This window comes from Pteropus vampyrus, unplaced genomic scaffold (assembly GCF_000151845.1).
Source record: "Pteropus vampyrus isolate Shadow unplaced genomic scaffold, Pvam_2.0 Scaffold217, whole genome shotgun sequence".
NCBI classification, from domain to species: Eukaryota; Metazoa; Chordata; class Mammalia; order Chiroptera; family Pteropodidae; genus Pteropus; species Pteropus vampyrus.
In genome coordinates, this window is record NW_011888998.1 from 2,871,054 (window position 1) to 2,885,685 (window position 14,632).

The 14,632-nt window shown below is 39.1% G+C and overlaps 1 protein-coding gene across 3 annotated transcripts in view; it reads left to right on the plus strand.

Annotated features, from left to right (window-relative positions):
• Positions 1 to 14,632, plus strand: part of CD48 (CD48 molecule) — a 29,408-nt gene that overhangs the window by 10,670 nt on the left and 4,106 nt on the right. For all 3 annotated transcript variants that reach the window (XM_011373051.2, XM_011373052.2, XM_011373053.2), the window contains one exon: positions 13,303 to 13,608. In XM_011373051.2, the coding sequence (XP_011371353.1) occupies positions 13,303 to 13,608 (306 nt within the window). The remainder of the gene's footprint in view (positions 1 to 13,302; positions 13,609 to 14,632) is intronic.

Here is a 14,632-nt window from a genome sequence, read left to right on the forward strand (position 1 = left end):
TCTGTATGAATTCCTCTTGTTTGGGACTCTTTGTGCTTCCTGATCTTGTATGTCTAATTCCTTTGCCAGGTTAGGGAAGTTTTCTGTCATTATTTCTTCAAATGGATTCTCAATCCCTTGCTCTCTCTCTTCTCCTTCAGGTATGCCTATGATCCGGATATTGTTACGTTTCATGTTATCCCAGAGGTCTCTTAAACTATCCTCATTTTTTTCAAATTCTTTTTTTTCTTTGTTGTTATTCTTATTGGCTGTATTCTGCTACCTTGTCTTCCAGTTCACTGATTTAATCTTCTGCTTCATCCAATCTACTGTTGAATCCTTCTGGTGTATTTTTCATTTCAGTTAGTGTATTCTTAATTTTTGTCTGGTTCTTTTTTATGTTTCTATGTCCTTTTTTATGGTGTTGAGGTTCTCATTGTGCTCATCCATTCTCCCCATAAGTTCATTGAGCATCCTTATAACCATTATTTTGAACTCTGTCTCTGGTAAGTTGCTTGCCTCCATTTCATTTAGTTTATTTTCTAGAGTTTTCTCCTTTTGTTTAATCTGTGGCATATTTCTTTGTTTTCTCATTTTATTAGCCTCTCTGTGTACATTTGTTTGTGTCGGGAATATTTGTTTCGTCTCTCAGCCTTGTCCAGATGGCCTAATTTGGAAGGTGTCCTGTGTGGCCCAGTGGTGCACTATCTCTGATCCGCTCTGCCAGGAGCTCTGGACGTGATCTTCGTGTGGGTTGTGTGTGATCTTGTGTTGTCACCAAGCCTTTTGTTGTTAGTATATGAGTGGACAGAATTAATGCTCAGGCTGATTAATTGTGGGAACTGGCTGCACCCGCAGAGTAAGAGTTGCTGTGGGGGCTCACCTCAGTCAGTCTAATTTGCCCTAGCAGGCTTGTGTACTTGTTGCAACTAATCTTTACGTGGGTCACTAATGGGACTAGTCAGGAGTTGCTTCGTTTTGGTCTGGTGCCAGCCTCCAGATGTGTTGGTTTTGTGACCCCTTGGGAGGGGATTCCCCATAGGTCAAGGTCAGCCATTGCTTTTAATTGCTCAGGGCTACACGGTGAAAACTATGAAGCGATCAGCAGATGGTTGTTGCCTATGCTGGATCTATAGGTAAGTGGTAGAGATAATGCTGTAGGCAGTGGTTGGTTATCCCCCATCCCTGACCTATGGCAATTTCGCAGAGGGACCAGTTCTCCTCAAGGCCTACCTAACACTGCCTGTCAGTTGCTGTAAGTCTCTGAAACTAGATTAGCCTCTGGGTGATATACATGTTGGGTGGCGCGTGGACCCTGGGAGTCTCCTGGATCTATTGTATAAATTTCCCCCTGCCACTGCAGTGTCAGTTTACATGCCAATGCTGTGTCTGTGGTTCCCTGTACAAGTTTCCAGTCATAGCAAGGTCAACTGCTGCCCACCCTGGACCTAAATGTGCTACCCCTGGGCAGAGGCAACTGTCTATCAATGTGTAACAGGCACTTTGTGTATTAGATGGTGCAAGAGCTCAGGGAGTCAAGGGCCTTCAGGCCAATACAGACCCCTACATTCTCCTCAAGAGATATTGCAGCTCATACAGGCAGCAGTGGTCTGTCCACAACTGTTTTCCTTGAAACGTGCTTACTGCCCTAGCCAAGGTTTGTTTTGTGCGCTGACTGCACAACCTCAGAGCCAAGCAGGGCACAAGAGGCTGCTTGCCTATGTGCTGCAGGCACTTTGTGGCTCGGGTGAAGCGGGATCTCCGTTCGGCCAATACAGCCTCAGTCTTACTGCAACTTTGGTAACTGTTCGAAAGTTCCTGCAGAAGTCTCAGATCACAAGACCAGCTGCTGTCTGGGACTGGCCCACAGGAATCCAATATCCACCCAAGTTCATGTTGGCAGCAGTCATCTGCCTGACTCTATCTCGGAAAGCCAGCTCACAGAGCAGGTCGCCTGCTGGGAATGGAAATGTGGCTCACAGCGCTGCCTCCTGCTGGGAATGCTTGGCGCTGAAGCAAAGTAGAGCTTGGCAGCCATCCAGAAATAAATGTCCCAGGCAATCTGCAGGGCGGGGTGGGCTGATCCCCTCTGACCAGTGCTTCCTAATGGCTCTGTGGGAGAGGTCTGCACAGTCAAGCTGGTGCAGTCTATAGATTACCCTGTAGAGGAGCTGAACTAAGGCACAAAGATGGTGCAGACTCTCTCAGAATGAATCTCACGCAAGCCTCTGACCCACCAGCGGTGACCTGGTGAGCGTCCACAGGTCAGAAAACCTGTGTTCATGTCCTTCAAAGGGACATCTAGGGATTTAGTCTCTGTTCATCTCACTCAGACAGCCAGAATCCCTCTGGTTTTTACAATCAGAGTTATTGAACTCTCCTCTTCCCTGGGCTAAGACCTTGGGCTGGGGAGCCCCCAGATGAGAAAAGGACCACCCTCTCCTTCAGGAGAGCCTCTGCAGCCTCTCCCTCCCTCCCGGTGATCCTCCACAACCCACAGGTGTGGGTCCAGCCCAATTCGCGGCTTTGTCTCTCCTACCAGCTTCGATGTGGTTCCTTTATATTATCAGAGGTGTTATGATCAGCTGGACTTCAGGTGATTCTCCACGTTGATTATTTTATAATTTTGTTGTAATTTCAATGCAGACCTGAAAGGAGATGAACCTCGCTTTTACCCAGTCTGCTATCTTCCTCCTTCTCCCCAAGGTTTAACGTTTTAACTAAATCTGTTGTATAAGTGAAAAAGCTGGTCAGAGTGATAAATTACTTCCAGAAGCATGTAGGGTCCATTTCCTTTCTGTGCTTACCTTGGGCTTCTCTGTTTGACCCCTATACTAACAAGTTTTTTTAATGGTAAAAGTTAGTCCATCAGGTATACTCTGTGGAAAGGCTTATCTGTCTTTTACTCAAATAACTCATTTCTTGTGACTTATTTGGACATGGAGGATATCTCCTGGCTCAGTTCTTCCATGATGTTTGCAAAAAGATTCAAGGATTACTAGGAAAACACTCCTCTCAATGGCTTGAGATGTGAGTGACAGGTATTACAGTTCTAGCACTATTGATAGTTTGAGAGTTCTCAAGAATGGCACTTGCTTATTAAACTTGAGAAGGTTTAAAACCAATCTTATCAGGTTTTCTGTGTTCTTGATTTAACATAAACATTACAGAAGACCATTGTCTTGGAAAATACCCAATCCTGAAACTAGGAGAGGGAGCTGTTTTCCCTGTTCTAAAAGGTTAATATTAACAAGTTATATAACAAACTAATAAATACAGTCCCAACATGTCAAAACGCTATCAGCTGATGCTAGGCACACCATGGCTATTGCTTATGTTCAGTTGAGGTACTTGTAGCATGTGAAAGTAAAGGCTCTGTCAACCAAAATGATTTTAGGCTATAATAAAGAATAAATAGTATTTATCTGAGCAAAGGATTGCAATCTGAGAGATGCAAATACAGGTGGCAACCCAAACTGTTGTCCACTGAGACAAAAGAGAGGTGGTCTTTTATGGAGAAGGTTCCTGCCCGGGTTTCCATTCCGATTAGCTCACTTGTGTTGACCTGAAAATTTCGGACTGGTTGATTAAGACTGTGTTTCTGGGAGAGGCTGAAACAGCAATTAGGTCAGATGTAAAATCTAGGTTTGGTATCACAGTGACACCATTTGAGGCCTGTGGTTTTTCTCTTTAACACTACTCTCCTCTAGTCTTGCTCTAAGCAACTGAGCTGCTTTCACTTCCTCAAATGAATCTTGCTTCCCCTCCACCCCTTGTCCAGGGCACTTAATATTATTTTTTCTTTTCCTCTCTGGTTGGAACATTTATTGTTTTAATTTCATCTTTCTCTGGCTAATTTCTACTTATACTTATTCCTACTCACACTTTCCATAGAAGCCATTTCTGACCCCCAAATTCAAGTATGTGCTTGCTCTCTTTTGTGTTCTCCCTTAGTATTTCATATTTTCATTTTCCTAACACATCACTAATAGTAAAATTGTCTGATTAATTTTCTGGATCCACTGGAATAGAAGTTCCATAAGGGAAGGAGATCTATCTCATTGTATGCATGGTGCCTAGCACAGAGCCTAGTACATTGTGTTTACATTTATTAGATGAATAAATAAATTAATAAATTGATGTACATTTGTATATATGAATGGATCAATAGAGAGAGGGAGGAAATCATGAGTTATAGTTCAATCAAGCTGTAATCTTCGAGTAGCCTTACTAGCCCTGATAAATTCTCTCATTTCCCACAGTGGCTATTTCAAACTTTCACTCTTATCCTCAAGGCCTCTTACCTCAGTTCTCTGTCCTTTCAGCAAAGAACTTGCCTCCTACATCACTGAAAAAATGGGGCTAGAGATCGTTGGGCAGGAACCCCCTCAACTTCTTGCCCTCCACCTCCAAACTACTCTACATCATTGTCTTTTCCTCCTTTTTGCCCTCAGAACATGAGGTATCTCCTCTCCCAGCCAACATCTGTGCCTTCAACTCTGTTCTGAACGCTCTCTAGCCCAGTCCCATGAGGTACATTCTTTCTCTCCCATGTCTTCCCATCCACTGTTTCCCTCCCTTGATCTATCATAGTTTAATTATTTTGCCTCTTGAAAACTAAAAACCAACACCAAAAAACTTTCTTTACCTTTCATACCCTTTTGCATAATACCCTACTATTCTCCTTCCCATTCACATTAACATGTCTTAAAAGAATAGTTTACTTTTGTTTTCTCTTCTTCTTCATCTTCCTTTTAGTCCTTCATCCATTGCCCTTTGGTTTGTTAAACTCATTAGACTTCTAAGCTCAGGAAATGGTACTCTATTCATCTTGTCACCCATGACACAGATCTGGTGTCTTTATATCTACTCCCAAATTACTTCCTAAAAAAAAGATTTGTACAGGTTTGTTAAATAGGTGATCTCATCAGAATGCCCCCTGGAACTCCATATCAATATCTTAAAATGCACCTCTTTTCATCCTTAAGAGTTTTACTAGCAACAATATGACTTATTTTTAGAGTAATCAGAACTTTCTCTTTGGAACCTCTTTCTCTTTTCTGGGTAGACTCTTTGGTATAAAATTATGGCTTCTTTTAATCTGATTCCCCCCCCCCATTTTAATTTTGCTTTTCTACAGATAAGAAATATGAGTAAGGGCAGGAAATAGCTGCTTCATTTCTTATTATAAACTACAGGTAAACACAGTTACTTTATCCTAAGCATCCAGACACATATTCAACTACTTCTTCCTGTTAGAATTAAATCAAAATAGTGGCTTTCCTTAAGGTTACTTCCCCTACCTTCTAAAATACAGAATTGGTATGAAGTTAAATCAAGATTTTGTCAATTTACCTTAAAAGTTGAAAAATACACAAATATATTATACATTAAAAAAATCAATCTATCATCTGAATTTATCAGACCATCCTCTGTTAGCGAACTAAACTACACCTAAATACCCTCAAATCGTATGACAGTGTCTTTGCATTAATTTTGCAATCTCTATTAGTAAAATTAATCCATCTTTCTTCTTCAACTTGTGAATGGATTATAGAATTCTTTCAGATAAGTAGAGTACCTTTTTTCTTTCCTTTACGGCCAATCAAGCATTCTTTCTAGTGCTCTTCTCTATCTTCAGGGTTATGTTCCTTTTCCAGACCACTATTTCATTAAATATTTCATAACAAAGTTCACTCTTCCTTTGCTATTTTCAAGCATGTGTCTTAGTTCATCTGAGGATACTGGATTTATATTTCAATGTTTCCCTTAGCTTACTTGCATTGATTTACAGATATCTGAAAACTTGAGTACTATACTCAACACTCTTTTATGTTTTTTCTTTTGCTAATTCTTGGGTACCTCCTCCACTGCTGCTCTACTTTCCATGTCATATTGGTGACCTTTTATTCATTTATTTAGGATACAGCCATAAGACAGGGCTCCACTGGTCCAGGTTGGGTACATTATCATATTTAAAAAACAGTCATTGATTTTAAGTAATTAGACAGTAATTCAAATTTCTACTTGCAGCCTCTCAAAAAATGTTAAGGGGGATCTAATTTATAAACTATAGCAACACTTCCTACGAACACTTTTCCTGTCCTTTTCAGTCTTTTCAGAACATACCATCCATCTGCTGCTCAGAGATTCTTACTCTCTTGAGCCTTCATGCTGTAGCACCCTTATTTCCTAAACCAACCTGATTGGCCCTTATTTGTTTTCTCCTCTTTTTCTCCCTGCCAATTTAGTGCAAACTAATCTCAAGAAATAAGAAAGATGAAGAAACTAAGTGGGAAGTAAAAGCGTAAAATATTTTTTGACTAGTAGGAAGTCATGAAGAGGCAAAGATTGGGAACACATATGTATACATTTTTCCTGTCATTCATTTGTTTGTTCATCCATCCATTCTTCCATTCATTCTTTTATTCAATTTTAAGTCCCCACAGTACTTGGGGACACACTTTCAATTCACATTGTGTTTAGTGTAGAATGAAAATGTGTCCCCAAGTATTGTGGAGAATTAAAGTTGAGTAAGACATGGTCTTTGCCTTTGAGAAGCTCACCATCTTAGTGACTATGTGTTATAGTTTTTCCCTCCTACTCACATTTCAGTTTGAAGTTCTTTTGAGCATGTTGAGAACACCCTTGCCAAACAAGATCTCATTGTCCTTATAAAGTAGACTCCATTTTCACAAGGAGAAAAGATGCAAATTATAACTGGGTCTGGATTATGACTTCAGTCTATATGCTCTGTATTCTTCTTTTTTCATAGGACTCAACCTTATTCCTCTTTCTCCAAGGAATCTTCAGGAAAATTCTCTGGTCTTACAGTGGTGCTGGGCCTCTCTTTCTTATCATCACATGTACTAGGCCAGTTTTGTGTCTTGTGCATACTGATGTCTTTTACTTTTTGACCATTAGACTACAAGTGAAAGCTTCTTTAGAAGCTGCTATTATTTTTTAGATTTTAGACCCCTTCTATATTCTTCACTCTTTTATATTCACATATAGGCATTTATTTCTAAAAATTATATCATAAGCATAGTCCTTATTTTATTGCTGTTTTGACACAATACAAGAAGTTCAATAGGCAATTGCTAAACATTGCAATAATTTAGGCATAGTACTTGGCGTTATGGATACAAAAATAATACAGGTAATAATAAAACAACAATAATACATGACATTTATCAAATGCTTACTAATCTTCCAAGTATTATTCTAAGCACTTATTTGTATTAATTAAATTATATTCTAAGCATTTTTCTTGTGTAACTTTGTATTAGTTAGGGATCTTCAGAGAAACAGGACCAATAAGCTATATTTAAATATACAGAAAGATATTCATTATGCAAGATTGGCTCATGAAATTATGGCATAGTCATATTATGGTATATATGTATAACCTGTATTATGTACTTCTGTATGTAGAGAAGTCTCATGATCTGCCATCTGCAAGATGGTGGCCCAGGAAATCTGGTGGTGTAATTCCAGTACAAATCCATAGGCTTGAGATTTATGCGAGCCAATGATGTAAGACCCAATTCAAGTCTGAAGGCCTAAGAACTAGGAGTGCCGATATCCAAGGGTAGGAGAAGATGGATGTCCCAGTTCAAGCAGAGAGCAAATTCACCCTTCATTCACCTTTTTGTTCTATTTGGACCTTCTAAGGATTGGATAATGCTCACTCATATTGATCTTCTTTATTCAGTCTACCAATTCATGTGCTACTCTATTCCAGAAACATCCTCACAGATACATCCAGAAATAATGTTTACCAACTATCTAGGCAACCCTTAGCCCAGTCAAGTTGACACATAAAATTAGCTATCACAAACTCTGTGAGATAAGTACTAAAATAGAAACAGAGAGGATAGCTAACATGCTCATAGTTACAAAGCTGGCAAGTGACAGAACCAGGATTTTAACCAAGGCAGTCTGATTCCAGAGCCCATGCTATTAACCATCATACTATAATGGAAAATAAACTAGACTCATAGTACTCATTTTTAATTTTTTTTTCGACCTTGGGACACTTATAGTTGGGTATAGAGGCAGGTAGTAGACATTAAAAAGATCATTTCAATATAATGAATGCTAAGATATAGACATACACAGGATGTTGTATCTTTATTTCCTCCTTCCTTCACCACCTATGTGGTTGACTGTGACTTCGTTCTGAGAATAAAGAAGTGATTAATTATGGGTTGTGCCATTTTGCTGAGCATATGACAGACTTGTTGGAGAGTCTGCAAAGATGACCTAGGATAGTAGTTCTCAAACAGAATGCAGTAGGGGAGATTCCTCCTCGCCCTATCCCCAAAGGACATTTGACAGTGTCCAGAGACATTTTTGATTGTCATAACTGGAGAGATGCTAGTGGCATCTAGTGGGCAGCAGCCAGGGATGCTGCTGAACATCCTACAATGGACAAAGACAGCCCCCTACATCAAAGAATTATCTGGACCAAAATGTCAATAGTGCCAAGGTTGATAAACACTGATATAAGTTTTCTATTGTCACCACTTCTATCAATCCACATGGAAACAATTAACGGAAGGAGAACAGCTTTAGAATATATTTCTGATAGTTTTAAAATTCTGAAGAGAATGTCCTACTAGACTGTATTCTCCAAGAAGCCAGAGACTCTGTCTGCATTGCTGATGTCAGAACTAGCACAGTGCCAGGTACATAGTGGTTGTTCAAATACTGTTGCTTGGGCTGAATTGATTATGTCACAGAGGGTATAAAGTATGAAATGAACCAATCAAATCAGAAACACTGTGGAAACAAATGCCTAGGTGTGTCTGCATATGCCCCAAGCACAGGGTAAATGCTTAATAAATGTTTGTTGAATGAATAGATGAATAGTTGGAAGAATTAATGAATAGAAACTTGAAAGCCCTGGAACACAGGCATTTTTCTCTTTTAGCTATTGAGGAAAATGTCTGGAAATGATAGGTGCTTGAAAAGTGAACAGGTGGGTATATATACATGATGTTGAACAACATGACTCAGCTTTTGTGTAACAGTATATGAGACTGGAGTAACATAGGTAACATTCCCTCTTTCCTCTACTGTTAGCTTCTTTCTTGCTCTTTTTCAGCCTATACAGTCATATACCACTTAATGGTGGTGACACATGCTGAGAAATGTGCCATTAGGTAATTTCATCATTATACAAACATCATAGAGTGTACTTAAACATATCTAGATGGTTAGCCTACTACACACTTGGGTTATATGGTATCCTAGGCTACAAACCTGTTCAGCATGTTACTGTACTGAAGTATATCTAAACATAGAAAAAGTAGGTAAAAATATGGTATAAAAGGTAAAAAATTGGTAAATCTGTATAGGACACTTACGATGAATTGAGCTTGCAGAACTAGAAGTTGTTCTGAATGAGTCAGTGAGTGAATGGTGAGTGAATATGAAGACCTAGGACATTACTGTACACTACTGTAGACTTTATAGGCACTGTACACTTAGGCTATGCTAAATTTATAAAACAACATGAGATTAAATCAAGCATAAGAGATTATGATGCAATCAAGAGACACAGTAAAGCCTAAGAACAGGAAACAATAAAAGTATAGTATAATAAATATATAAACCAGTAACTTAGTTGTTTATTTTTTTCAATTTTATATTTAGATTCCTTATTCGTAATAGATAAATTAATATAAAGGAAAATGTTTTTTCTTTTTTTTTAATAATTTTTTATTTTTCAATTACAATCGACATACAAATTATATTAATTTCAGGCTTACAACATAGTGATTAGATATTTTTATAACTTACAAAGTGATTACTCCAATAAATCTTGTACCTATTTGATACACAGTTACATACACAGTTATTATAATATTACTGACTATGTTCCCCACAACTATTTTTTTCTAAGCTTTATTGAAGTATAATAGACAATTTAGTTGCTCATATTTACATTGGATGAGTTTTTTCAGTTATAGTCGGCATGCAATAATATATTAATTTCAGTTGTACAGCATAGTGATTAGAGATCTATATAACTCATGAAGTGGTCACCACACTAAATCCAGTACTCCTCTTCTCCCTTACATATTTTTTACATCATTGATTACTTTCCTTGTGCTACACTTTATATCTCCATGACTATTTAGTATTTATCCATTTGTACTTTTTATACCTTTGCCCTTTATCACTGTCCCCCCACCCGCTCCCATTTAGTAGCCCTCAAAATATTCTCTATATGTCCGAGTTTATTTCTGTTTTAGTTGTTGTTTATTTTGTTCTTAAGATTCCCCATGTACATGAAATTATGTGACATTTGTCTTTCTCTATCTGACTTATCTCATTCAGCACAATACTCTCTAAGTCCGTCAAGGCAATATCTTTCTCCACCTCCTTCCTTTTAGTCTGTGTGTCTTTTAATCTGAAGTGAGTCTCTCGTAGGCAGAGTATATAGGGGTCTTGTTTTCTGATCCATTCAGACACTCTATCTTTTAGCTGGAGCACTTAATTCTTTTCCATTTGAGGTACTTGTTGATAAGAATGTAGTTATTACCATACTTTATTCATGTTTTTGACACATGTTTTTCTTCTTAAAGAAATCCCTCCAACATTTTATGTAGTAGTGGCTTATTTTTGTCTGGGAAGCTCTTTATCTGTCCTTTGACTCTAAATGATAGCTTTGCTGGATAAAGTATTCTTAGTTGTAGATCCTTGGTTTTCTTCACATTGAAAATTTTGCGCCAAGCCCTTCTGTCCTGCAGTTTCTTTTGAGAAATCAGCTGCTAGTCTTGTAGGTGTTCTCTTGTAGGTTCCCTTGCTTTTCTCTTGCTGCTTTTAAGATTCTCTCTTTGTATTTAACTTTTGGCATTTTAACTATGATGTGTCTTGGTGTAGGCTTCCTTGGGTTCATATTTTTTGGAACTCTCTGGTCTTCCTGGGGTTTTATGTCTATTTCCTTCACCAGGTTAGGGAAGTTTTCCACTATTATTTCTTCAAATATATTTTCAACTTCTTGTTCTCCCTCTTCGGGTACCCTTATGACACAGATGTTACCCTTAATTTTGTCTCTTGAGCTTCTTAAATTATTATTATATTCTTGGTTACTTTTTTCTTGCCATTCTGATTGGGTGTCTTTGGCTTTCCCATCCTCATATATCAGTGGTTTGGTCCTCTTCTTTATCCACTCAGTTGATTCCCTCTAATATACTCTTCGTCTCAGATACTGTGTTCTTCATTTCTGACTGGTTCCTTTTTATAATTTCCATGTCAATTTCTATATTTTTTATCTCTTTGTTAAAATTCTCACTGAGTTCATCTACCTTCCCCTAATTTCATTGAGCATCTTTATAACCAGTGTTTTGAACTCTGCATCTGTGAGATTGCTTGACTCCAATATTCTTGGATCTCTGTTCTATTCTCTCATATGGTTTCTGCTTCTTTGTCTTCCCATTTTGGCTGCCTTTCTCTGTCTGTTTCTATGTACTAATCAAAGCTCTTAAGTGTCCTGGTCTTATTAGTGTGGTTTTATATAGTAGGTGTCCAGCAGCACAGTCCTGAGAGGGGTTCAGCTGCAGGCCAAATTAGCCCAGTCTGTGTCATCTGGGGCCACCTCTTAAGATTCAGTGAGCAATCCGTAGATGCTCTGCTTATAGGTGCCTTAAGATGCCACATCAGAAACTGCAGTCAGCTGCTACCAGTGTGAGTCTTGGCGCTGCTCAGCAGGTGGTGCAGGACTCACACCTAGATGTGGCTTGGGTGGGGCCAAGAATTGAGAGAGGCAAAGTTTCCAGGAATTCTCAATCTGTTATCTGGTTCAATGATGTCTCAGCTATGGGGGTACTGAGTCCACAACTGGGTCAGGGGAGGGCTCAACAGAGGAGCACTTTTGCCCGAGAGAAAGCCTTGCCTCTGGCCCTAACTCCAACAATTCGGTATCCCCCTGTAAGTCCCTCTGGTCCCCCAAGCAGCCAACCTGGCACTGGTGCTCAGAGCAAGCAAGTCTGTCACCGTGAAAGTCCAGTTGTGGGCATGGCCCCTTTAGGAGGAACGTCTACACCTGCTGGCTGCCATAGTTTCTGTCCCACTCAGCCCCTCAAGACAGGACTGGGTAGCTTAGTGTCTTTGCACCCTCCTACCTCCAACCCTTTCAGGGTGATTTCTTATTTCTCTCCCTAGTTGTAGGGCTTCTGTTCATCTAGACGCCAGGTGACTCTGCTTGCTGTTTACTCTGTTTCCGTCACAACTTTGATGTGGTTGCAAGAGGGGATGAACAAAGCTTCTATCATCTATGCCATTTTCCCCAGTCTTCCCCATAGTTGTTTATTATTATTGAGTATTATGTATTATACACAATTGTATATGTGCTATACTTTTATATGAGTGACAGTGCAGTCACATAAAAAGCTTTTTTACACCAGCATCACTACAAACATGTAAGTAACATGTAAGTACAACATTAAGATTGCTACAATGTCACTAGTTGATAGAAATTTTTCAGCTTCATTATAATCTTATGGGACTACTGTTGTATACACAGTCCATCATTGATGGAAGTACCGGTATGTGGCACATAAATGTGTGTATATATATAGTTAGTTCTTCCTATCCACAAAAAGGAGTCGACAAGCCTCCCCCTTCATCTCGCATCTTCTAACTATCATCTTTTTTTCTCTTTCCTTAACCAAACCTAGTTTTTTAGAGCTGAGGCTTATATAATTTGGGGTACCTTGATGAAAGAAATAAGAGAACTGTAAATACAAATAAAAACAAAAATGAATTTAGTTAGAATGAGAAAAGAAATCCCATGTGTCACAGTTTTAAAAAGATGACAAATACAAATATTACTAAAGCCAGAAAAATAACTTAATTTTTTTCTTAATTAAATGTCTTCAACTTCTATAACACTTTGCCACTAAATAACTCTGGCTCCCATTCACTTCAAACCTTGTTTCTCTTCTACTCCTCACCTACTGCTGGAAAACTAAATTGAACCAGTAGAAAACACAAGCCCAGAGAGGGGACATGATTTGTCATTATTTTATTTGAAAATCTACTGGGCCAGCCTCAGTGTCCTTTTTCTTTATCATCTGAGGTAGAACTAGATGAATTATAAGCAACATTCCCTGCCCCCATGACCACTTTTCAATCTCCAACTTTCACTGAATTACTGATTAGGAGGCCAGGCCCTCTGATAAAGACCATAGTCACTCCTCTCAAGCAGAAATCTCTTCCTTCTTCCCTGTTCCAGCAGCCTAGGCCAAAGCCTGGGCTACAGGGCATCTCTGCCTCCTTTAAGATAGGTCTCACTCTGACTCTTGTTGGCAGGTTGTTCAGAACAGCTGGTTGTGGTCTCTGGGAGCAATGTGAGTCTTCAAATCTGCAATTTGCCTGATAAATACAAAAAACTCACCTGGTTTTACACTGACATCCAGAAGATTGTAGAATGGGAGTCCAACACGCCTAAGCCTCGCTACTTCAAGTCTAAATTTAAGGACAGAGTCACATTCGATCATCAAAATGGCACACTCCACATCTATAAGGTCCAAAAAGAAGACAGCAGCACCTACCTCCTGAAGATATTAAAGGAGGCTGGGACTGAAGAGGAACGAAAGATCTTCCTGAAAGTGTTTGGTGAGTTTGGGGAATCAAAAGGCAAGTTTCCACTCTATGGTCCTGGGTGGACTAGCAGGAAGCTGCTTGGGGATCATGGAGATCATGGGGGCTCTCTCTGGGAAGAGGAGAGAAAAATCCCAGGACTGCCTTTATTCAATTCTCCTTGAGCCAGTTTCACTTGGGAGTGAGCCTGGGCTAGCATAACCTGAATCGATAGCCTTGGGACATTTAAAAACTCTTCTGTTAATGAGTCTAAGATTTAAAGAGAAGGAAAACAAAAAAAGATGGTTTCCTCTCTATTCTCTTCATGCTCTGCTGTAATCAATCCAGATCAATTCTAAGCTCATCTTAATAATATATCTGAACAAAGACTTTATCACACTAAAGGAAAAAGATAGAAAAGATAAAGATGGAGCAGGAGCTATTAAGGAAGGTTTTTCACCTTTCAGAATGGGCGAAACAAAAACTTACCCTAATAGTTGCAGCCTAACCAGTATATATGGAATAAGGACTAGGACATTATACTTGGAATCAGACAGACTTGGATTAAAAACTCTGGTCATTCACTTGGCTATATGACCTTGGAGAATGATCTTAACATCTCTGTGCCCATATTAGGTAAGTTTCCTTACTATGGCAAGGAAACTTACCTATGTAGCTTTAGCAAAAAAAGGAGAATTTAAGAAACTAGGACTATTTAGAGCTATTCAAGGAGCTTAGAAGATTCAGGAAGAAGAGTGAGAACTAGGGCATTCCTAGAGTCCTCAGCCTCAGAAATCTGTAGACTGTGTCTATGGATCCTTGCCATTAACGTGACTTATCTCTCAAAGTCTAGACTTTAGTATCTCAGATGAAATTCTCAAGAGAGAGAAACTGATTAACCCAACTTGGTTCAGGTATGTGTACCAGATCGAAACATTTATGGCCAAAGGGGTCAGGTTATAAAGCAGAAACGTGGTTCCTGGGGAGGTCTTTCTGGGTTGAAGAAAACAATTGTTAGAGAAAAGGGGCTGGACAAACATCCAATAGAGTCTCAGAGTCT